Source organism: Varanus komodoensis, unplaced genomic scaffold (assembly GCF_004798865.1).
Source record: "Varanus komodoensis strain SLA01 unplaced genomic scaffold, ASM479886v1 scaffold83, whole genome shotgun sequence".
In the NCBI taxonomy this organism is placed as follows: domain Eukaryota; kingdom Metazoa; phylum Chordata; class Lepidosauria; order Squamata; family Varanidae; genus Varanus; species Varanus komodoensis.
The window spans coordinates 103,886-127,736 of record NW_025336520.1 but is presented as its reverse complement, the minus strand read 5'-3'; the positions used below and the strand labels follow the sequence as shown (position 1 = coordinate 127,736).

The 23,851-nt window shown below is 63.5% G+C and overlaps 2 protein-coding genes across 2 annotated transcripts in view; one reads left to right on the top strand and one right to left on the bottom strand.

The window, feature by feature from the left end:
- RNF214 (ring finger protein 214) overlaps window positions 1–11,529 on the top strand; it is a 12,274-nt gene extending 745 nt beyond the window's left edge. Inside the window, exons 2-16 of the mRNA XM_044456304.1 lie at window positions 268–405; window positions 1,816–2,347; window positions 2,792–2,851; window positions 6,135–6,275; window positions 6,989–7,128; window positions 7,456–7,524; window positions 7,982–8,078; window positions 8,290–8,378; window positions 8,934–9,024; window positions 9,355–9,453; window positions 9,667–10,040; window positions 10,438–10,585; window positions 10,695–10,802; window positions 10,886–10,981; window positions 11,268–11,529. Of these exons, the coding sequence (XP_044312239.1) occupies window positions 278–405; window positions 1,816–2,347; window positions 2,792–2,851; window positions 6,135–6,275; window positions 6,989–7,128; window positions 7,456–7,524; window positions 7,982–8,078; window positions 8,290–8,378; window positions 8,934–9,024; window positions 9,355–9,453; window positions 9,667–10,040; window positions 10,438–10,585; window positions 10,695–10,802; window positions 10,886–10,981; window positions 11,268–11,333 (2,238 nt within the window). The 5' untranslated portion in view covers window positions 268–277 and the 3' untranslated portion in view covers window positions 11,334–11,529. The remainder of the gene's footprint in view (window positions 1–267; window positions 406–1,815; window positions 2,348–2,791; window positions 2,852–6,134; window positions 6,276–6,988; window positions 7,129–7,455; window positions 7,525–7,981; window positions 8,079–8,289; window positions 8,379–8,933; window positions 9,025–9,354; window positions 9,454–9,666; window positions 10,041–10,437; window positions 10,586–10,694; window positions 10,803–10,885; window positions 10,982–11,267) is intronic.
- A 1,165-nt stretch (window positions 11,530–12,694) lies between these two features.
- On the bottom strand, window positions 12,695–23,539 carry BACE1 (beta-secretase 1). The gene is made up of 9 exons (XM_044456305.1): window positions 23,433–23,539; window positions 20,648–20,736; window positions 19,596–19,812; window positions 18,712–18,849; window positions 17,991–18,125; window positions 17,165–17,266; window positions 16,727–16,876; window positions 15,348–15,519; window positions 12,695–15,012 (listed from the first exon to the last, which is right to left on the bottom strand). Exons 1-9 carry the CDS (start codon window positions 23,505–23,507, stop codon window positions 14,771–14,773), a joined length of 1,320 nt encoding a protein of 439 aa, XP_044312240.1. The 5' UTR covers window positions 23,508–23,539; the 3' UTR covers window positions 12,695–14,770.
- Window positions 23,540–23,851: the final 312 nt, after the last annotated feature.

Here is a 23,851-nt window from a genome sequence, read left to right as displayed (position 1 = left end):
GCCTGGACGGGGCCGCCGCTGGCCCCGCGGAGCTACATAGGCGTCGCGGTTTCCTCCTGCGGCTGCGGCTGCGGCTGCTTTGCCCCGCTCCGCTTGCAGCGGCGCCGCGGCCGCCGCTCGCTGTGCCCGGGCCGCCCGGGCCGCCCGCGTGCAGTGCCGGCATTTGCCCCCGCCCGCGGAGGGGCGCGCAGCCCGCCGTGGGCTGGTTGGCCTGCCCGCGCTGGCCCCGCGGGGAGCGACCGTGACCGCGGGGTTCTTTGCTTGCAGAGCGAGAGGGATGGCCTCCGCACAAACCAAAGATGAGGAGGAGGACGAGGACGAGAAGGCGGCGGCGAGCATTCCCCCCGCCCGGGCTGCCCCGTGGGATCCCGGCTTACCAACCACCGTGGCCAGTTCGCCCCTCAGGTAGGCTGGACATGCCGGCCCGGCTTCGGGCTGCTGGTTGACTGACGCACTGCTTCAGAAGAGCAGCTTTGCCCCTGAGCCGAGCCGTTCGAAGGGCCAAGATCCTGGAGGCCTCCTCTGGAAAATAATAGGTTGCAAGGTGCCAAGAGAGTGTGGTCCTCTCCCTACCCGGCTGTCCTTTCCACGTTAGGCTCGCGGTTTCCTCCCGCAAGAGTTTTATCAGCTGAGATGTGCTTTGGTGGCTCTTTTGCATGCCCCACCACCAAAAGAAATTTAGTTGGTAGGGACATGGGGCTGGGTATTTTGTTGGCAGGGCCCCAGTTACAGAACTCTTGCTCCAGGGAAGCAAGAGGAGTCCCGCCCGTTGGCGTTTAGGTAGGAAGTGGAAATCCCCAGAATTTGCTCGTTTCAGGTCCTGAGTTCCTGAGCTAATTGAGCTACACAACCTTTGGCTGGCCTTGGTGGTCAGCAAGTATTTCTCGTGTGCCAGGCTGAGAGATTGCATGCAGACAGCAAAACTTGTTACCGATTCTAAATGTCTAAAGAACATGACACAAATTGTGACCTTCTGCGCTGTATTGTTTGCCCAGCTTAGGAAGCTGATGTTGCTTAAGCTTTTTGCCTCAAGTTTGAATTCTTTCTTTATCGTGAATTCACTGGGTGTCCTTAGGCAAGGCGCCTGCTCTCAGAACCTTGACTGTGATAAGGGATACGAACTCTGACTAACAGTGGTGTGATGTATGTGAAATAAGACTGTATATGTAAGAACCGAAAGCCTTGAATGCTGTTTTTGGCAGAAAAGCAAGTTGAAATACTAATAAGTGAGTTGTGGACATAATATCTGCCTGCATAACTAAGTATCATGCTAGCGTGTCCAGTCACCTTTGACAGGCTGGAGAGGTGCAGACCTGCAGCCAGATGGGGGACCACATGTGGATGCGGAGCAGGGGTTGGACTGGATGGCCTTACAGGCCTTTCTGTTACACCAGTATTCCTGTTGCAGCCAGTATTTCATTGAGGCTGCTAGTTCTGGAAATTATAGAAGATGGACAAAGGACTGCATTCTTGTGCACACGTGACAATAAGCACGAGTCCTTCAGAGCTGCAGGCTGCTGCTGCACATTCTCCAGCCATTCATGTCTGGCTCAGTCTGCCAGTGGGAGCAGCTGACCTTGCCAGGAAGCCACCAGGAAACAAACAAAGAAGCGCGGCCTCAGCCTCTGAACTGGTTTTTTGACTCCCAGACATGACACAGATAAGGAAATGGCACCTGGGTTGTTATAAGGGCACCTGCCTCTTCCTTCTGGCACCTTTGTGTTTGAGGAGAGGATGTGATTGCATGCCTGGCTGGAGATTGCCCGGGGTAGTGATGAGTGTCCCCTTTCTTGTTCCATTCTTTCTCTCGGACAGCACAAGTGACCTTTCTGCTCACAACGATGATGGCCTGCCACTGGCCGCTGCTGGCTGCACCCACCCAACAGTAGATGAGAGCTGGGAAGACGTGCACCCGGAGAAAGCAGACGGGGATTGTGGGATCTTGGAGAAGGACTCATCCCCGCTGTTGCCTGAGGACCTAGAAACCTCTGAAGAGCCTCCGGCTGGCCCTCCTGCTGAGGCTGCCTCCGTGTCTCCGGCCAGCCCCGCAAGTGAGGAGCTCTCCTTGCCCGCCCTGGATGCTGCTGTGGCAGAACAGAGACCCCTTCTCTCTGGGGAGAGCTTGCCGACAGCTCCGCCGCTTCCACAGACAGACCCCTCCGCGGACCAGACCGGTGCCGTCCTTAACTGCTCCAAGGCTGAGCTGGGATCCTTGATCTTGCAGCATGGCAGGAGGCAGAATGGGTGCCCGGATTTGGAGGATACGGCCTTGGCAGCATCTCCACACGGGGAGAAACAGGATGTGGACGGTGCCTCCCAAAAGCCCTCCCAGAACATTGCAGTCCAGGTGAGGAGCCTGCTGTGGACGCTTCAGCCAGGCCTGCTGGTGTTGGCGCTGGGGGCCGGGGGTGGGGGGGCTCTCCTGTCCTCTAGAAGGGGCTTCCCACCATGCACTGAAATGAGAGAGGCAAAGGGGCCACATCTTTTGCAGGTGTTTAGCCCTGGAAGCAACAGTGTAGGCCCGGGTTAAAGACAGGTGGTGACCTTGGTAGAGGAGCAGGCATGTAAATGGGGGCATAAGGCCCACTCTGTTTTCCTGCTGCAGCTCATCTTACTGGACTTGCTTTGGTAATTGGAAGCAAAGTTTGGCACGCAAGTTCCAAGCCTCCATGACCAAAACCCCTGTAAAGTGCCGTCGACCTCGGGCACGGGGTTTCTGCTGAAGGAATGCTGGATCCACGCAAAATGCAGACCCCTTTTTAACAGACAGAACTCTCTTCTCCCTTTGCAGACTGACTTCAAGACCTCTGACCTGGAAGTGAATACTGATCAGGACATTGAGAAGAACTTGGTAAGCATTGGTGCCTTAATAGGTCTGTCCACTGTTTCTCTTCTCAAGGGCCGAGGAAACCTGGGGAAGGGCACCTGCCCAGGATGGGAGAAAACTTCCAGGCTAGAACCATGGGTAGAAATGGCAGGAAAGCAGAGTCCAACTTAACATCAGAAGTAACTTCCTTATGGCACCACCTTCCATGCTGCAGCTGCTTTTCTAGCCCTCGTCAGTGGTGTTATTTGCAAGGCCTGGCCAGGCCCATTGATCCGAATAATAACAATATTTCTGGAAGAAATCCTTCTGCCTTTTTGATCATGTGGCTCACAGCCTGACTGCTCCCAAGGTTATTGGCCCACTTGCGGCCTTTGTGTGCAGGGTGCTTCCGCCTTTGGGTTTGGATGAGTTTCCAAGGACAGCAGAGCTGACACTGTCCTAGGCAGGAGGTTGAGGCCTCCTCCAGGGCCCTCGGATCCTCCGCTGGACCGTAGGTGTTGACTGAGCAGCTTTTGCTTGGCTCCGGGGGACAAAAGACCTAGGCCAGAGTCTCGCCGTACGGTTTGCCATCTGCAGCCTTCCTAGTGGATGCCTTTCAACCCGATGTCAGTTCCATGCCTTCCAGCATAGCAACCAGGTGCATCCTCTGGGTGTGCAGCTGGGAGGGAGATGCCAAGCCAAAGGTGTACCTGGCAAATGCTCTCTTCTCCAGAAGACACCTCTGGGCTACCTTAGTAGCTGCCCTTACGGATACCAAGGACAAGAAGACGCTTGTGCTCAGACTGCACAAGGAGCATGAAGCAAGAGTTCGGAGCAGCCCAGGTCCTTGTGTTCCTGCAGAGCCCGCAAAGGACTCCTAGCCTGGATGTGGCAACAGCTAAAGCCTTGGCTGCTATGATAGCAAAAAACTAGCTCGGCAAGGCTATTTTCAGCCTAGCTAGGGATGACCTTCTGAAATTTAAGGACTTTTGGAAGAGTTTTGCCATGGATCACTACATTCTGGAGACGGTGAGAAGTGATTTGTCCTGGAAGTCTGCAAAATCCATGTTGACGCTTTCTGTAAATGTGCTGAGAAGTCAGCACCCTGTGAGTTCAGAGGATGGGGGGTGCATTTGGTCTTTTCACTGTACCGGAGAAGAATGGAGATGCCCATTCCACATGCACCCGAAAGCCGCAGCTCGGCAGTCGGCACTCTTGAAAGCACAAGCCCAAATGGAGGCCCTGAGCTCAAAGCCAAGGCAGAGCCTGATTGCCTGCTCCAGCCAACCTTATGAAGGCCTACCTGGACATGTCAGCCCGATCAGGCACTGCGCTTTGGTTCCGGAGGAGTCCGCTTCCATTTCTGGCCTCTCCTCTTGGGCCTCTCATCACCCCCTCAGGCCTTCACAAAGCTCTTGGTAGCCATCCTCAAACCTGGGGGGCAAATGTTCAGCCAAGCTGCCTTCATGATCTCGGAGCTGGCTTCTCCTCTTCTCTTCTCTTTCCCCAGGCTGTCAGCATGCGGCCTGGGCAATATTTGTGTTGCAAGAGCAGAGGGTTGTCATCAACAGGAAGATGGGCTTCCTGATTCCCTCACAGGCTCTGCTGAACCTGGTTGGGATCCTTGGCCCAGCTCCTGTCTCTCGACCACCATAGGAGCATGACAGGGGTTCTGGAAGCCCAGTGGAGGATGGCAGACACCTGGGCCATGATGAGAGCCCTTGGCGGATTGCTGGGAAGTTGATTCTGTGGTGCCAGAAGTGAGGGGGCATAAGCAGAAGGGTGTTGGAGCTGCCACAGAATGCCAGAAGGGTAAACACTGGCTCTCCAATTCTGACCCTTTGGGGCCTCTGGGGCAGCTTCAGGCGCCGCTCTGTTTTGTGGGAAGGGAGTTTGGCATTGCATGCCCTGTGACATGGGCTGCAGAAGAGTCCTGGAGAGCGCAGTGCCAGCTCTGCTTCATTTCTCCTGCTGCCTCCGGGGCACCTGGCTCTGCCTGAGTGGGGCAACTTTGACAGGCGGGGGCAGATGCTTGCAGGATCTGTTCCCCCGCCTAGGGAGGCCTCTTCAGTCCATCAAGGCGGTACACCTGAGAAATGTGCTTGGAGTGTCCCCACAGTGACAAGGGCCCCGATCCATCAGAGCCGTTCCGGAGGCTAAACCTCAGCACTGCTGCAGTTCACTGCAGGGCTTCAGAGGGGGCGGGGCAGAAGTCGTTCATGCTCGATCGCCAGACGGGTCTGGAAGGCCTGATGAGCCCAGCTCTGCCCCGCTCTGCCCCTCCTCCTCAGGATCAGGGAGGCTGGGCGCAGGCTCCCCCGGGAGACCAAGTGCTGGAATGACCCAGCCGTGCTTGACACCTGGGCCTGGTGGGGCCTGCCCCCAAAGCATTTCAGGTCCTGCCCCTCTCTGGCACCGCAGCCCCAGTAGCTGGTGTTTACTGTACAGAGACGGAGAGCTGCTTGTCAAGCTGGCAGACCAGGGCGCCTGGGAACTGGCCACCGGCTTCCAGGCGTGGCCCCCTTCGCTCTGGATGTTCCAGCGGCTTCCTGGCTCGCTCAGGGCCTACTTTGGCAACTCGGAGGACGTGTTCCTGCCTCTGGCTAGCGCAGGGAGCAGGTTCTGAGCAAGCCCCGTGTGAGTGCACGCGCATTCGCTCCCATAGCTGGCGCTGCACACGTGGCCCAGCCAGCCTCTTGCCTCCTCAGTTGGCCGGGGAAGGCGAGGGAAGGGTGAAGCCTGCTGGGCCGTGGCTCCGTCTTCTGCTTGAGGCCTCGGCTCCGTCAGGCGCCACTGTCCCTCTCCTGGGCTTTGGGCAAAGGCCGCCTCCGCCTTCACGGGCCGGCTGGGTTGCCAAGTTCCCCTGAGCCTTGGAAGCTCCCTGGTTCTGGGCGGCTGTCTGGGAATCTTGCTTGGCTCCCGGGGCGAGGTGGCACCCGCCTTGGTGTCGTGTTGGATGCACGGGCTGCCTGCCCTGCCGTGTCCCGGGCGGAGGCTGGCCCTCTCTCCACTGCCGCAGCTGGGGGCAGGCACCGTGGAGGCCCGTGTGGTGCGCGTGCTCAGCGTTTCCCTGAGCTGATGCCCAGCTGAGGCATCGCCTGGCGGGGGGCCTGCTGCCCTCTGCCCAGGAGGCGTGGCCATTGATGTGGCTGGGCAGCCGCCAGGCACAGCGCCCCGTGCGTCTGGGGAGGGACGGCCGGCCCTCTTCCCGCTGCCAAGCGATCACGCACCCCTGCATTCTCGCACCCTGGCGGGTGGGCCCTCGGGAGGGGTGATCTCCGAGGCGAGCCCGGGAACCTCTCTTTACTTTTCTCCTTGGGCCCGGCAGGATAAAATGATGTCTGAGCGGGCTCTGTTGAAGGAGCGCTACCAGGAAGTGCTGGACAAGCAGAGGCAGGTGGAGAATCAGCTCCAGGTGCAGCTGAAGCATCTGCAGCAGCGAAGGGAGGAAGAGATGAAGAATCACCAGGTGCCAGAGCAATCCCCTTTTGACCCTTGTTTGGGCACCACAGAGGGGGATTGGCTGTTGCGGGAAGGGGCTGTGGGCCACTGGCTGAGAAAGCACGCTGCGGTCCGGGTGTCCCATCCAAGCTGTGAGCTTGCATCGCGGCTTGAGCAAGGAACCATGGATGGATTTCTCGCCTTTGAAGGCTCTGGCTGAAGGGACACTGCAGCCTGCTGTTACCTGTGAACCAGCCAGGATGGGTCCTGGGGCAGTTAACCAGTTCCCCTGAACCCGTGGCCAGTTTCCAGGCTGCGGGTGGGTTGCCCTGCACCCTGGCGACTCGTAGCGGCTGGCAGTGCCGCAAGAAGCCCTGCGCAGGCGGTCCCTCACAGTAGCTCTTTATTACACACAATCCTGCCCAGTATCTTGTCTTTCCAATTTTGTTTGTTGAACAGGGACAGTTGTGCAAGCCTACCTGGCAAGGCTGTTGTAAAAATGAGCAGGGCACACAATACTTTTCTGCGCTCTAAGAACTTTTATGCTCCTGTTTCTGAATTGCTCCCATTGCAAATTTTATTTTGACTGTTGTGAATATTGTTTAGTTTTACTTGCATGTGTTAGTTGCTTTGATAACACAGAGAGTGCTGAAGTTGCACTGTAATAATATAAAAAATAAGTTTTTAAAGGTTTCTTAAGTCCCTTGAGCTTGGAAAGCACTTCTCCTGCTCCTCTTCCAGGAGATCCTGAGGGCTATTCAGGATGTGACTGTTAAACGGGAAGAGACCAAGAAGAAGATGGAAAAGGAGAAAAAGGAATTTCTGCAGAAGGAGCAGGACCTAAAGGCAGAAATTGAGAAACTCTGTGAGAAAGGCAGAAGGTACTATGGAGAGCTCAGAGGCTGCAGTGTCCTGTCCTCTTCGGAGGCTGGTTCAGAACGGAGGGAAATCGGCGTCGTGCCACCCGGGGCGTGGGCCTGATACTGCTTCTGCCAAGGCCTTCCGATGCCCGGCTGCAAGGCCCAGAAGATCCTTTGGGTGCACCCATCCCGTTGGATCCAAGGGCTGCTTCCCAACGGAATCCACCAGCTCGGCCTGCCTCGCCCTGCCGAGCGGTTCCTGGCCGGGAGGGGCTCTCTGCCGCAGGGCCTCTGTGCATCACGCCTCCATTCTGGCCACTCACGCCTGCCCTGCCCTCTTTCCCACAGGCTGCTGAAGGAGCAGGAGGAGAAGGAGAGCAAGATCGTTTCGCTCATTGCCGAGCAGTCCGAGGAGAAGTAGGCCTCTTTCTTCCCAGCCTTCTCCAAGCGCAGCGCCGCTTGGCTTGCCCCGCCTCCCTTGCTAGCAACCTGCAGGTTGCAGAGATGCCCCACAAGTGGAGAAGGCCTTAATGGCCTTGGGCAACCACATACTGCAGATCAAAATGCCCCCTCGCAGTGCTGGGCTACCTGGAATAGCCTGCTGGCAGCAGTACGAAAGTGCCCGTTCTTCACGTGGGCCGCACGCTCCCCCCCACGTTTGGCTGGGCTGGGAGACCCTGCTCGGCAGCCGCAGAAGGGTGGCCCACGGTCGGTGGGAGACGGCCTGCCTCGCGCCCCGACGGGCCCCGGTTGCCTGCCAGGCCAGTGGCTGGGGAGGAAGGGCTGCGGTGGACGGGACGCCCGCAGAGTGGAGCCCTTCTGCGGGACCGGGCACTGCCTCTAAAGACTCCCCTGCCTCTGGTTTGCTGTGCAGGGAAGTCTGGGAGATGGAACTGGACAAGCTGAAGAATCAGCACAACGAGATCAACAGGTCGATTCTGGAGGAGACGGAGCGGGCTTGGAAAGCAGAGGTGGGTCGGCCACCCGGCGGCACGTATGGGCCGGTCCCCGGCAGCCTGGGAAGTGCGGGCGGCGGCAGCCCCCTGGGGCCGAGACGGGCGCCCCTGAGCCTGCCTGTGTTGCAGCTGAGGAGGGATGCTCTGGGGGACTGCTGGGGGCCGTGGGGGGCTCCTCCCTCTGGGAGCGGGAGCAGGAGCAGGTCAGGCTCTTGGTCATTCCCAGATCCTGTCCCTGGAGAGCCGGAAGGAACTGCTGGTGCTGAAGCTGGAGGAGGCAGAGAAGGAAGCAGAGCTACACCTCACCTACCTCAGGTCAGTGTGACCTGGCTGGAGGACTCCCCCTGGAGCTCTGCCCCGTCCCTCTTGGGCTGTCAGGGCCCAAGAGGGGGGCCTCTACAGCCCCCGGCTGAACCACCCAGGGTCACTAGAGGACTGCGCTTGGCTGCGGCTGGCCACGCAGCACGGGGGCGGTTCGGCCGGCAAGATGGGCTGCTCAGTTCTCACGCTTCTCTGAAGCCGACCTCAGCCCCCGGAATGCTGTTCCGGAGCCTCAGCGGCAGCCCTAGCAAGAGAGACCCAAAGCGGGCCGTTTCCTTGGCATTCCTTCGCTTGGAATAGGAGTCGAGCGGCAGTGTCTCTGCTGCGCCGCAAGCCACTGCTTGTCCTGTGACATCACACATGCCCGTCTGTGACTGAATGCGTCCAGCGCCGGGCACAGAATCTCTGCTCAGAAGGGCCGCGGCTTAGGGCCTGGGGCAGTCGCGGGAGGAAGCGGGGCTAGGCACGCTCCCTCCTTTCCCTTTGCCCTTGCTACTGGCAGGCACGTGGCTGACGCCGCTCGCTTCTGCTGTTCTTGCGCCTGAGCAGGTCGGCACCCCCCTCGCTGGAGACCATCCGGCCCAAGCAGGAGTGGGAGACCAGGCTGAACAGAATACGGATGACCAAGGAGAGCGTCCGAGTAAGTGCTGAATGTTCCCCCACGGCAGCAGGATGGCGATGGGAGGCGTGCCAGCAGCCCGCACCTCGTCCCAGCTCGAGCACGGTCCCCTGCCCCGTGTTTGCTGTGGGGATGGCCAGCCGCGGGGGAAGGACTTGCGATTCGCGCGAGGTCGCCCACAGCGTGCGCCGGTCCAGCCGGGAGGCCCGGGCCAGCTGAACCCGGGGCGTGTGAATGGGCCGGCCGATGAGCAGCTGGGGCTCCTGGCCTTCCTCGGGGCCCCCTGCCTGGCTGGAGGGGACTGCGCTGCCTGCACCAGCCGCCTTCATGTACCTGCGTGTTGCCTGCCAGGACCAGTTCAATGATCACATCCACCTGGTCCGGAACGGGGCCAAGCTGAGCAGCCTCCCGCAAATCCCCACGCCGCCCTTGCCGCCCCCACCGCTCGAGGTGAGTCTGGCCCTGCTGCTTTGAGGCTGGGGGGAGGGGGGCTGTACGTGCAGCCCCTGGATCTGGGCAATCGGCCAGAAACCCGGATTGCCCCTGGGACGTGGGAGGGCAAGCCCTGCCTGGCGGGCGGGCGTGCCGGACCACCCACTGTGCGGCACGGGAGTGGCCCCCTGGGTAACAGCCCCCCCACTTCTCTCTCTCCCCACCCCCCAGACAGACTTCCTGCTGCCAGCCTTCCAGCCCAACTCGGCCCCCCTCGCCCCACGGCTCCCCTTCCCCATTGGGTCGGTGCCCATGCCCATGGTCATGCCCAGCGCGGACCCCCGGGTGCTGTCGTTCCCGCTCCTCAGCCCCTCCCTCTCCAGGCCCAGCCAGCCCTCGCCCCCTTTGCCTGCGGCTCCCCAGGGCCGGAGCAGCCCCGTGCTCGCCTCCCTGGCCAGCCCCCACGGGGCCCCCGGGGCGACGCCCCCTGCCCCGCCCGGCCTGGGGGGGGTCAAGCCGGCCGCGGAGTTCCACCGACCCCCGCCCGTGGACAAGCTGGAGAAGATCCTGGAGAAGCTCCTGGCGCGATTTCCGCAGTGCAGCAAGTGAGTCGCGGGCCTTTCCTCGGGGGCGCGAGCGCTGGGGGGACCTCCTGCACCCGGCGGGGGTGGGGCACCCCGCTGCTCCTGCCCGGGCAGGCACTGCGCTCTGGGCGGAGCGGCGCCCCTCGTGGAGCCCGGCAGGGGCTTGGCTTCCTGCGAGCTCTGCCGCGGAGGGCTGCACTGTGCGGGGACCGCAGCCGGTGCCAGCTCAGCGGGGGGTCAGCCAGCAGGCCGGAGGAGCCGCGCGTCTCGCTCTGCCCGCGGGGGGGGGAATGCCCCAGCGTGCCTCGCTGCTCCCTCGGGGCCTGCGCGGTCTCCCCGAGAGGAGACTCCCCCTTGAGCCCCTGGCCGTCCCCTGCCCTCACCCTTAACGGCGAGCCCGCTCTGCCCCCCTCCGCAGGGCCCAGCTGACCAACCTCCTGCAGCAGATCAAAGCGGCACGAAGGACTCTGGCGGGGCTCACCATGGAGGAGCTGAACCAGCTGGTGGCGGCCAAGCTGGCAGAGCAGCGGGAGAGAGCGGCCGCAGCGGCCGCCGTCGGCACACAGGTGGGCCGGCTGCCCGCCCTCACCACCCGGGCCCCTCCGGCAGGGCCAGCAGGTTCCGGCTCAGGTCTGCAGGGGTCGCTGACGCACCCGCCCCCCCTCTCTCCTGCAGCCACACGGACGGATCTGTGCTCCCATGTTCCCCAGTCCTCTGCCACAGATCAGCAGCCCCATCTTCTTGCCTCCTGCCCAGGTCGCCTATGCTGGGACTTCCCCGCAGGTGAGGCGAGCTGGGGCTGGCGGGGCTGGAGAGGGAGGGCCGGGCCCGTGTCCCCGCTACCTGGCGCTCTCTGTCCCTGGCAGGCTCCTGCGGCTTGCAAACTCTGCCTGATGTGCCAGAAGCTGGTGCAGCCCAACGAGCTCCACCCCATGGCCTGTTCCCACGTGCTGCACAAGGAGGTGAGGGGTTTTGGGGCAGCCCAGGGCACTCGCCCGCCGTGAGGGGGCTCCGGGCGCTGCCATCTGCCCCAAGGGCAGGAGCAGCTGTCGCCGCCGGCAGCGGTCCCGGGCCACCTGCCCCTGGGCCGGGTGCCCCGCCTGCCCCTGCCGGGCTTCTCCCGGGGTGGCTGAGCACTGCACCCAGAAGGGCCGCAGCGCTCCTTCTGGGCGGGACCCCGAGCGGTTCCGCCCTCAGCCTCTCCCTCCCGCTGCACCATGGGCAAACACGGAGCTCGCCCTCTTCCAGTGCATCAAGTTCTGGGCCCAGACCAACACGGACGACGCCTGCCCCTTCTGCCCCAGCCTGAAGTGACCCCGGAGCGCAGAGGCCGGCAGCCGCACTCGCCCGGGAGGGCAGCAGAATGCCAGCGAGACTGGGCCTCCCCAGAACTTCTGCAATTCTATATTTATACGGCCATGTATACACATGTACATTTTTATTCTAGAGGGAATGTGTGTATAGAAAGTCTGTATACATACCGTTCATAATAAAGTGTGTATATTATGCAGACCTCGGGCTCGCCTGTCCACCCGAGCGGCCCCTCCTTGAGGGGGGTGTGCAGGTGCGTCCCCAGCAAGCTGGATGGTGGCGGCGGCGCAGCGCCCCCGGGTCCGGCCCTCCCGAAAGCACGGTGCTTGTGGCAGGGGCTGGGCTGCCCTGGGCCGCGCAGCAGCAACGGCATTTGCCTCTAATGCAATAATTCACCACCACAACATTCATGCCTCTGACACAGACATCGGGGCGGGCGGGGGGGGGCAGGTAGAGCGTGGGAGCCACAGCAGGGGCCTGCCTGAAACGCGTTCCCCTCGTGGAGCCCTTCCGAGAAATGGTGGCGTGAGCTGGGCTGTGCCTGGAGGGGGAGCGTCCCTCTTGCAGGCAGCAGCCCCCAGCCTCCGCCGGCAGCCCACCCCCTGCCCCGAGGCCCCTGCAGTGGCTGCCAGGCGTCTGGAGGCCAGAGGGGGAGCTGCCGTGGCCACAGACCGCTGGTGGGGTGGGGCAGGGGCTGCCCCGGCCCCCTCAGGTGGACTGCCTTGTCTGCAGAGCCTGCCTGGCCCACGGCCTCATGCCCCGGGGCTCCAGCTCGTGGGTCCGGGCGCAGCTGCGGCACTCGCCCTGAGACCGGCAAGGCCAGCCCCAGGTGCAACTCTGCACGGTCTTGCACTGGAGCTCCTGCTAAACCCCACCTGACCCCTGCGGCCCCTGCCCACCATCCCAGCCATCGCTCTGACCAGCCAGTGGGCACGGAGAGCCGGCGCGAGGATGTGCGGGAGGAGCTGCCAGCCATGGGCTGCAGGGTTGGCCGCGAACCTGCCCATCCCGCAAAGCCTCCTTTGGCTGAGGTTCCTTCGCACGGGGGCGCCCAGCTCGAGAAACCACGGACGGGGGCAGAAAAGGGCTCTTGCCAGCACTGCAGTGAGATTATCTGAAAATGACAATTATGCAAACCACTGGAGCTGTGCTGACCACTTCACACGTCGTCCCCACCCCACCCCCCAATCTTAGTGGCCAGGAACAGAAAAGGGGGAGAGAACTCTGTTGGCACTGCGCCTAAAGTGCATCTCCCCCCCTCCCCCCGGGCCAGGTGGCTCAAAGTCCACCTGCCCATGAAGTTTGTGCAAACAAGCACTTGCAAGCAACTGGACGTTTTCAAAAAATAAAAAGCTTGGTCCAGCTCTCTTCCCTCCACTTGCATTTGAGACAAACGAGGGGTTCGGGAACCAGCATTACAAATATTTACAGAATACTGTACAAGCAGAAAGCATCTGGCTCTCCGGCACACAGAACACGGCTGCCTACGTCCACACTACAACGGCCCTGGCGCTACGCAAGGAGCTTCCCGAAAGAGCACGCAGCACAGTCAAAGTATGCATTTGAAAATCGTGGGGGCGAGAGGTGGAAAACCAGCATTGCTTGGGGGCGGGCGGGGAGGCCAGCAGGTTCCCTGAGGCAGGACTGGGGAGGGGGGCTCTGCTCCCACCCAGCTGCAGCTGCCCCACCTGCCTGTGGGCTTTGCAGGTGGAGGAAGGCCACCCAGCCGGCACCCTGTGGCCCCCATCTCCCTGGCCGGGGCCATTTCCTGCTGGCCCCTCCAGGGCCGGCCGGCCAGCCGGGAGCAGGCGCCCTTCCCTTGCGCTGATCCTGCAGGGGTGCGTGAGTGGCCTCCAGGCCAGGCCTCTCCACACAGATCCCAGAAGGATGCCCGGCTCCCGTTGGAAGGGAGAGCAGCCCTGATGCCACTCCGGCCGCTGTGCAGGATGTGCCCCAAGGCCGCAGCTGCACAGCCGGGCCGGGCCACTGCAACAGAGCTGCAGCCTCGTGCACGGGGAGCAGGCCTCCGCGCTGGTCTGCAGAGGAGGGCCCTGGTGGCGGGAGCTGGGGCAGCTGGCTTGATCGGCTTCAGCTGGCACTGGGAAGGGGTGCCTCATTCCCTGCAGACAAGGTTGGAGGCTCTGAGCTAGCCAGGCAGCCCAGCTGAGCACACATCCCTCCGGGGTGCTCCAGGGCCACCCTGCCCCGCCACAGAGCTTGCTGCCGGCAGGCACCGCCGGGCCGCAGAGCCTTAGCATGGGGGGCGCCATTACAGCCTGCTCCCCAACCACCAGGTCGGGCGCCCGCGAGGGGCTGCGGCACATCCCACCCTGGGCCAGGGTGCCCGAGGACAGCGGCTCTGTGTGCTGTGCTACAGACGAGCGCGTGCAGCCAATACTGTCAGTGCAGCAAGGTCTCCAATGCCGGGAGCTGCCGGGGGGGCGGGGGGAGGCGCGAGAGAAGCAGGGCACCAGGCACTAATCCCAGAGTCCAGCTCAGGGAGGTGGGCTCTCGCCCGAGTTTGGGAGGGGGTCTGCTGGGCCAGGCCGAGGCTCTTTGAGCCAGGATCTGCACCGATGGAACATAAAGGCCCCCCGTGGGCAGCAAACAGACGAGAGGATGGCCAGGCCTGTGGGGTCCTGAAGGCGGCGGCTGCCCCCGCTGCCTCTGGCCCCCCGCCTGCAAAGGCTTCCGCCACCAGAAAGGGTTGGGCACCCCCGGCCAGAGGCAGGAATTCCTTAGGAATTCACTTGGTGGGGGGGTGCCTGAAGCACTGGTCGCCCTGCTCCGGGGATCACTCAAAAGGGGCCCCCAGGAAGGACCATGTGGGGAGCCGGCAGCCCCGAATGGACAGCAGCCCCTCCCTGGCCCTGCGGCTTTCCCCAGGGCGGTTCATCAGAGATGCGTACTTTGAAAGTGGCACGCGCGCACGCGCACACACAAACCACCTAAGAAGCAGCAGCTACTCTCAGCAGCTCTGCAGAGAAGCAACACCGCAGGGGGGGTTTTCAGCAGCCCCTTCCATGTTGCAGGATCTCATGAAGACACAGGAACCTCAGGAGGGGGCCACTGAGAGCCGCGGCCACCAGAAGACGCGAACCGTGAAGTGAAGGGGAAGGTGTCCCTTGCACTTGCGGGCCGGTGGAAGAGCGCTGGCCCACCCTCCCCAATCCCTTCCCGGCAGGGCAAGCTGCGGGCCTCCCCTCCTCTTGCAGGCAGTTGTCCTGCTCGCTGTGGGGAAGCACCGGCAAGTCCTTGGCCACGCTCGGCTCAGCTCAGCCTGGCCCGGCCCGGCCTGGCCCGGCCCAGCCAGCCAGTCCTGCTCCGGCCCCGAGCCGGCAGGCATGGTGCAGCGAGGGCCCCGGCACAGCAGGCCTCTGTCCCTCCTCGGGCAGCCGCGCTCCGGCTGCCGGCACACGCGGGGCGGGATCGGGCAGCGCTCACTTGAGCAACGAGATGTCGTCGGCACAGTCATCCTGCCCGCGGCGCAAGCAGCGCCGGCAGCGCCACTGGGACACCATGAGGCAGAGGGGCAGCATGAAGAGGGCGCAGATGGCGGCCATGACGTAGGCGATGGTCATCAGCGTCGACTCGTCCGTCTGGGGGATGTTGTAGCCACAGTCCTCCATGTCCGCGTGCGGGAAGGGCCCGTCCACCACAGCCGTCCGGAACTCGTCGTGCACTGGAAGCAAGAGCAGGCGTGTGGGGCCCCACCCTGTGCCTGGCCCGTGGCCCCCGGTGAGGGCGCTGCCCCTGCGCCGGGGGCACGGCTGGGGTGAGAGAAGGGCTCTGCGGGGCAAGGGCACGAGGCAAGCGGCCCCGGGAGGACGGTGCAGCGGTGCACTCCTTCCGGAGCCCTGAGGACGGGTTTGGGGGCTGAGCCCCACCCCCCGCCCGTGGAAAGGCAAGCTCAGGCCGAAGGACCTGGGGCTCCGTGCCCCCTGTGGCCTGGAGCGCCTGTGCAGGGGGCATCCAGGCAGGGCAGCATCCGCACCGGGCTTTCTCCCGTGCACTTACCGTGGCAGGCGCTGACGGCAAAGCCGATGCGCTTGTGCGCCCGGTCAAAGACCACGTAGAAGCCCTCCATGATCACGGCGCCCATGACAGTGCCCGTGGAGGACTGGGAGATGGCGAACTTGTAGCACTCGTCCAGGGAGGTGGCCACGTCCTCGACAGGCCGCAGGTATTGCTGGGGGGAGCAGGCCTTTGGTCAGCAGCGCGTGGGACCCTCCCTGCTCCCCCCACAGGAAGGCTCGAGCCAGCTGGAAGTCGCCCCGGGGCTGCCGGCCCACGCTCTGCCGTGTTCGGGCTACCTGGGCTTACCCAGGAGATGGGGACGCACTCCACACATGCTCAGAGTTATGCCTGGTTTTATAACAGCACCAAGACTGACCCTGGCACCGCAAACAGATTCGAAGGAGGGGCCACGGCTACGTGCCTCAGACCACCCACCACCGCTAAGTGGCGAGGCCGGGAAGGCTCCTGGCTAGGCCCACGAGGCCCCAGCCGCCGGTTCCTGGGCCAGCGATATTTGCCAGAAAGAACGAGGCGGGCCAGGCGCCACCCGAGGCCACCTGCTCGGTCCTGACCGACGAGGCTGGCTCCCACCCATCTCTGCCATGTGCCTCTTTGGCTGCGTCAAAGCCCTGTGCAGTCTCTCCCCTTCCCAGTGGCCAGAAAAACATCCAGAGCTGAACGACGCCATCGCTCTGCAGCTTTGGCCTCGTTTGTTGCTGGGCCTGGGTGCGTCCTACAAACCCCGAATCTGGTCACCCATGGCTCTCCCCCCGCACTGTTCGAGGAGAGAGCTGGGCCCCGCCTGCCCGCCCAGGTCTGTTTAGTGCGCCCAAGCTCAAGCTCTCTTCCCAATTCCTGTACTTAAAGAGAGAAAGTCCAGAAAGGTCTCAGAGCACTCCTTTTATTAACAACTAAGGAACCATTTACAGAAGGTTGTGGTTTAAAAAACCCATCTGCTGGCAGCAGCAACCTGTTTTTAAACTATGCTGCTGATGTTTTTGAAAAGGATCAGCAATCATGCATTGTAATAACTGAAGAATGCCCCCTTCCCAAACAGGGTGGGGGACCTTTCAGGAGAGCCTTCTGCCCCGTTCTGGGGATTATACCCCCCTCGCTCCCAAATACCAGCCAGCCTCGAGTCCCTGACAGTTTCTGTTTTGCTTTGATCCAGAAATGTCCAAACTCCAAAAGCTGGTCTTGCCCTGAGCCTATCCCCCTGCGGATCCGCTCTTCCGCTCCCCAGAAGACTCTCGCCCTGTGGCACTGCCAGGAAGCCGCCCGTGCCCTCCTCTGCCGCTCGGACTGCAGGGCCACCCCGGAAGGACCCCCTACGGCTCGCTGGGCGCTCTCCCTGCTCACCGAGGGACACAGGCACCCACCTGAGGCAGGATGCTGATCCGGAAGGACTGGTTGGCAGCCTCTCCCATCAGGTAGAGAGAAATGACCGGGAAGATGTGCCAGGGGGTGGTGCCCACTTGCCAGCAAACCAGCTGCTCCCCCAGCCAGAAGCCGTCAGGGAACTTCTCCGTCTGTGGCAGGGGAAGGAAGGCGAGGGCTCTCAGCACTGGCTGGGCAGTGGATGGCCGGGCGGGCAGCTGCCTTCCACTCCTGTCCCCAAGTCGGCAAAGCCGAAGCCACGTGGCTCCAGCGAGGGGTGAGCCTTCGCGCACGCGGAGGAGGACCGGGCTCACGCACCAGTGGCTGGCTTGCACGCACGCACGCACGCACGCGTCTTCCCTTGTGCCGGTGAGCCGGGGCAGGCCCCTTGCAGCACACGTCCCCCTGGCTGTGCCCGCCGCCTCGTGCGCATCCCTCACCGAGGAGGCGGTCTTGATGGACTTCACCGCTGCCTCGAAGACCTTCCTGGGGAGGCGCAGGTTGGTGGTGCCACTGTCCACGATGCTCTTGTCGTAGTTGTACTGCAGGGAAGGGCGAGGCGGTCAGGACCCTCCCCTCCGCCTGCCGTCTTCGCTCTGCGCGTGGAGGGGCCAGCCGGCCTTCCCCGAGCAGGCCGGACTCTCTGACCTGCTGCGGGACGGTGCCTTTTGCGGCCGGCTGCTCAATCCTTTGGCCTTTTAAATAGGTTAGACTCTAAAAATGAGGCCCAGTGCGGCCTAGTGGGGAGAGTGCGGGCCTGGAACGGGGGCGTCAGCTCCAGCCCCCACAGCCAGGCAGCTCGCTGGGTGGCTTTGGGCCAGTTAACCACGTCCCCTTTCCTGCCTCACAGGGTTGTCGTGGGCTTAAAAGAGGGAGAACAGCAGCACTGCCCACCCCCCGGGGCTCCTTGCTGGAAGAAAAGGGGTGGGAAAGAAGCACCAGATCCAACAAATGGGTGATGTCGAATCAATCCCTTTGCTACCTGCTGCTGCAGCAGTGACTTTCTGCCGGCCGGCTTGGCCGGGGCATCGGCCATTTGGGTGCACCAACCCCACCCCTGGCGAGCCGCGTGCCGCCTCCCGGACAGGCAAAGCCGCCCCTGCGATCCCCGGAGCGCGCCGGGGCAGCTGCTTTGTGTCCCGGGCCAGCAGCCCCCAGGGCCAGAGGGTCCCAGGCCGGGGTGACGGGGGCTTGAGGCAGCAGGCGGCGGCACAGAGCGCGGCAGGGCCAGGCAGCCCCCGCCCAGCCCCGTCTGCGCCCGCTCACCTCCTTGCAGTCCATCTGCAGGTCTTGCCCGTTGATCTCAATCTTGACGAGGATGACCTCGTAGTACCACTCCTTCCGGATCGGCGTGTACCAGAGGCTGCCCTGGTACAGCGACGGGTCGATGCCCCCGATGATCTGCGGAGGGAGCCGGGGAGGCGAGGTCAGCAGGAGGCCCGGGGGCTGGGGCCGCTGACCCGGCACAAGCACTGAGAAATGGGCTGCCCCTCGCTCACAGGCACACAGAACCCCGAGACGGGCGGCAGGACCTCAGCACATGCTCAGAGACCTTGGTTCCCCATCACTGCCTACGAATGCTAGTAGTGGCACTCCAGAAGCTCCAGCCTGGGAGCCCTCCGGGCCCAACCAATATCTGGGGGTTTATTTTATCTTATCTAAAAAGCTTAAGCTCCCGTGTCGTTTCCCAGTATGTTGCTTTTTATGCTTCCGAATGTTATGAACCGCCCGGGAGCTTTGGCTGCAGGGAGGGGTCGAAAGGAAGCGCAGGCGGGTGGACGGGCACGCGGCCGCCTCTGGGCCGGGCCGGGCCGGGCCGGGCCGGGCCGGGCTAAGCAGCCGCGTGGGAAGGCGGCACACACGAGCCGTCCGTTCCGCCCTCACACGGGTTCCAGAAAGGGGCTCCGGGGCTGAGGCGAAGGGGTGCTGCGACCGGCTTGCGGCAGGCAGGCAGCTCCGGGCTGAGACGGGGCCCCTCGCCACTCACCAGGCTGCCGCCCACGGACGCCAGGGCCTCGGAGTCGTTGGGGGGGAAGCCCGCTCCGCACAGCTGCAGCGAGAAGATGTTGGGCACCTGCGTCTGCTTCACCAGCGAGTCGAAGAAGGGCTCCAGGGTGTCATCGGGCTGGCAGGAAGAAGCCAGGCGGCACGTCACGGGGGCCGAGAGCAGCCTGGGCTCAGCCGGGGCCCGCACCCTCGACAGCCGCGGGAAAGTCAGCTCAGCGGGAAGCGCACAGGGTGGGACTGCGCTGCCGGGCCTAGGCAGCCTCCGGGCCTAGGGCCGTCCTCGGTCGGATTCAGGAGGAGAGCTGAGCAAAGTGCCCGGCGAACCCAGTTCCCCCCGTGTTTGTTTACTATTTGCATTATTATCATCATCACCACCACCACCACCACATGGGATTTATATCCTACTGTTTTTCCTCCTGTGAGGAACCAAGGGCACATGCATGGCCTCCTCCAGCCGTTTTATGTCACAACAACAACCCTGTGAGGTAGGTCAGGGTGCAAGCCATGACCAGCCCAGAGTCACCAGCTGAGTGGAACTAGACCCCAGATATCTCAGGCTCCCAGTGTGGCTTTGGGGTCTCTCTACTCTGCTTATCTCTGGAAGACGCCGCATTAGCTATTGCTAAGAGAGGCATTTTAAAAGAAAAAGAAAGGACCAGCCCTCGAGGAAAAGACTGGAAAATTTGGAGCATGCTGAGAAAAGAGCGGGCTGCCAAACCCTCCTCAGCTGAGAGGCAGAGTGACCGAACCGCTCCACCAGGCTACTTCTGCGCAGCCACCTCCTCCCTTGTGTCACGCCTTGCCCAGCTCGCACGGCGGGCAGGAGGCAATTCTCCGAGCTGCCAAAACCGGTGCCAGACTTACCCGAGCAATCTCAGCATACGCCAGGCCCAAGATCCCTTCCCAGTTGGAGCCGTTGATGAAAAACTTGTCCGACTCAGTGATGGCGGCGATGTTGGCACGGACCGTGACGTTGGGGCCGTGAGGGATGGCCACCAGGTCAGTGCCCAGCTCCCCTTCCCACTTGCCTTGCGTGTAGGGCACGTAGACCCCCCTGCGCAGGTCCCGGTAGGTGCTGGAGCTGCAGGCGGAGGGAGGCGTCAGCAGCCGAGGGCACCGGAATCCGGTGCAGGCCCCCGCTCCATGCCCAACACATGAGACCCCAGGATGCTTCCAACGGAAAACGGTAGAAAGATGGAAGCCCATACTCCCAACCGCACAAAAACCGTTTCCACTGCCCAGCACGTGTGTGTGTCTGTTTCAGCATCTCCACAAAGTGTGCCCAGCTACACCTTAGAATAAACTGCACACTGCGGCCTCGAAAGGCCGGGGGAAGGGGGCTCTGTGCCCATCCGGGAACACCTGAAGTCCAGACTGGGCAAAGCAGCTGGGCTTGGCCCGGGCGCCAGGCTTCCCGCCCCACCATGGCTGCAGGGGGCCGCCAGGGTGCCTTGCGTCTGGCTGCAACTGGCCGCCACTCTCGCCCCCGCTTCCGGCCGCGTTCCTCTCCGTATTCCGGCCCAGCCTTGCCTTTCTGTGCTCCTCTGCAGGCCATGGGCAGACGGAGCCGGGGAACAGCCCGGCCATTGTCCACTGGGTGCCCAGACGGTGCCCTGGCACTCCTCCCCGTGGCGCAGAAAGAAGCCATTTAGCCCCGCGCTGTGCCGGGGGCCCCAGGGCCATCCTGGCACTGCCAGCCCGTGGCCAGACGCTCGAGATGGGCCAGCGGAGGCAGCCAGCGGGGCAGAGCAGTCATGCCAGAAACATGCCGGCCCCCACCAAGACGATGCACAGGGCCGCGGGGCCAAGCTGCTCCTGGCTGGAGAGCTGGGCAGCGAGTGAGAGGACGTCCTCGCCGCCCCACAGAGCCCCCTGGCTGGCGCTCCTCCTGCCCTGCCCCACTTCAGCAGACTCACAGCTGGCGCCGGTAGTAACGCCTCAGGAAGGAATGTGGTGCTGCTCCCACCGCGAAGTTGCTGCTGCCCGTGTCCACCAGGATGTTCAGCTGGAGGCAAGATGGTGGGGAAAGAGCAAAGAGAGCTGAGAGAATGGCAAGGCCACAAAAGCCCACAGGGCAACTGCCCCCCACTTGGGACAGTGCCCCCCCCCGGCCACATGCCACTGGGCTTTGATGAACTAAGACACCATCACAGTTCCAGAAAATTGTGGGCTGGCCTCGCCTAGCATTAGGAAAACACGCTCTTCGCCCGGCAAAGCAGCAGCAGCTCATTATAGGGGAGGAGAGAGCGGCTCAGCTGCTTCAGCGGCAGCAGCGGCAAGCGCGTCCCAAGGGGGAGCGCCTTCGGTGCGCTTCAGGCAGTCGGGTGCAACGGCCCAGCTGCGTGAGGTCACACTGATTTTTCTTTGCGGCCTTCCGGGGAATGCTTGGTTCCTCGTCACCAGGCTCTGTTGTGGAACACTCTAGAGGCAAGAGAACGGAGTTCATTGCTCCCGAGAGAGGCCCCGGAGAGGGAAGCACGCAGGGCGCGCTGGGCTCCATGAAACGCACCTCTCTCCCCACCGGGCTCTCTTGCCCCGCACCTGGCCCCCTCGCACCCTTCCTTTCCCTCTCTGCTTCCCAAGCAAGCCCACTTCACATGTGCAGTAAAGCAGCCGCCACAGGCAAGACCCTTCTTGCCACGGAGCACGAGGAACAGTGACCCGGCAGAGACACACGGCAGCACAACAAAGGCTTTCCCACACCCCAGAGGAGGTGCCCGCACACCCCAGCCGAGTCTGCAGGCGGCAGCAAGAAGATGCGGCTCCCTCTGCCCAGCTGCAGCTCTGCAGGCCACATGCTCGGCGGGGACACGCCCCAAGCCGCCCCTGGTTGCTCCGCTGTGGACACCCACGTCCCCACTGGCCATCCCGACCTCTTCTCAGGACAACGGCCCTGCGGCTAAGTCTGCAAGCGGCTGCCCGAGGCCTGTGGCAATGAGATTCCAGCAGACCGAGCACGAGAGCTTTTTAAGTCCCGCTGCTGGGCAGCCTTAATCTGGACCTCGCAAGAGCTCCCATCTCTGCATAATCCCCGTCCAAGCATGCCAGGAAAGCGGTCATCGCTGTGCGCACGCTCACAAAGCCCCCGTTCCTGCTGGCCTTTCGTGAGAGGGCCGCATCCTTTCCTCAGCGAACTTTGCCAGACAGCTCAGTGGTCTTCCGGAGTGCTAGGCAACAGACCGGGCTGCAGTTCCCTCTGTCTGATGGAATTAACGCTTCCCAGTGCCGGGAGGCAAAAGGCAACCTTCTGGGGCCAGCCGAGTTCTCCCTGACACCTCTGGCCACATCCTGCCTCGTGCCGGGACAGGCGCTCCTGAATGCAGCTGGGCAGGGAGCCCTGGCTCGCCGTTTGCGGGCCACAATTCCCCGAGGGGCGCTGGCTGACCTGCCCAGCGGCAGTTCCAGAAGCCCTGCACAGGACAGGAGCAGCCGCCCCCCAGCTCTGCAGACGGGCATCACCCACAGGCCCGGCGAGGGCAGTGGCAGCCTGCAGCCGGAAAGGCCAGGACTCCCACGTTGCGCCAGCAGCACCGGCATCTCACCTCTGTGTGGGGCACCCAAGGAGGCCATGGGCTTGCACGCCCCGCCCCTGCCAGGCCAGGGGGCCCCCTAAGAGCGCTGCGCCGAGGCCCCTGCACTCACGCACCGACCGCCACAAACCCTGCCGGATCCCCCCCGCAGGCCCCCTGCAGCTACGGGGGAGCCGGGCATCCTTGCCGAGGTCACATGAGGTGGCCAGCGGCACCAGCGAGGGCACCTTTGCAAACCGCATGACGCAGCAAGCCCACGTGGCGACGGAATAAGCCACAGCGCTTGGCAGTCGTGGCTGCTCTGCTCCTCAGCCGCGCAGCGGGACTCCCAGGGCCCACGAATCACAGGAGCCCGGGCCGGAGGGAGCACCTGCGCCTGCCCTGGGGGCTTCAGGTTCAGCTGGCGGAAACCGGGGCAGCCTTATTCATCCAACGGATTCCTTGTGCTTTAAGGTTACCCACCGGGAGCCTCAGGAGAGGAGGCGCTGAGACACGTGCCTCAGGGCTCTCTCTTCCTCTCACACACCCTCCTCTTCCTTGTGGTGCCTTGCCGGCTGCATGAGGCACCTTCAGTGCCACTGAAAGCGCCACGCCTGGCTTGCCACTCTTGCCACTGGGCACAGGGCCAGAGCGGAGGGCTGTCAGAGCCTTCCTGGAATCCGGCAGCTCTGAGCAAGCCCTTCTGGAAAGGCGAGGGTGGAGGATGAGGGACGGGGCAAGGGGCAGCATCCCTGCCAGCCTCCTGGGCCAAGTTTGGTCCTCTGGTGGGAGGCGGAGGAGCGGAAATCTACAGCTGCTCGAATTCATCCCTCTGCTGAGCAAAGAGCAACGGGAAGGGCACTCTGCACGCTCTCAGGGGCACTGTTATCACCACACGGCATGCTTCAGGGCTGAGGCCCAGCATAAACGGCGGCGACGGCAGGCTGCGCGCACGCCCCGCTCCGGCGCTTGCCCTCCTCCGGCTTGTAGGCCCCGGGCCACTCCTGCACGGGCACCCACACGCGCCCGCCGCCCGCCGCCGGGGGCTCCCTCCGGCGCTCGCCTCGCATCAGGCGGCGCTCGCAGCCGCCGAGCCTCCGCGCGAGGGGAAGCCGCGCCCCGGCCGCGCCAGGGCCCCCGGCCCCCTGCCGCGGAGCCCGCTCGCCACGCTCGCCGCCGGCAGGGGCCTTACCTTCTGCGGCGGGCTGCCCACCGTCATCTCCACGTAGTAGCCCTGGCCGGACTTGCCCCGCAGGTTGTCGATCATGTCCACGAAGTTGCCGCCGCCGCCGCCGCCGCCGCGGGGCTCGTCCCGCTCCTCGGCCGAGCGCTGCGCCCGCGCCTCCTGAGCACCCGGCAGCGCGCTGCGCAAGGGCAGCCGGAGCGCGACGGGGCCGGGGCCGGGCGCCGCGCCGGAGCCCAGGCACAGCAGGAGCCCCAGGAGCGCCCGAGCCATGCTGAGCGCCCCGGGCCGCACGGCAGCGGCCGCAGGCGCCGGAGGGCGAGCGCGGCGGCTACTTCGCAGCGGCCCGGGGGCGGCCTCGCCACGCACCTCCGCGCCGCGCCGGGACGAGCTTCCGCATCGATCGGCGCGGCCGCGGGCGGGCCTCG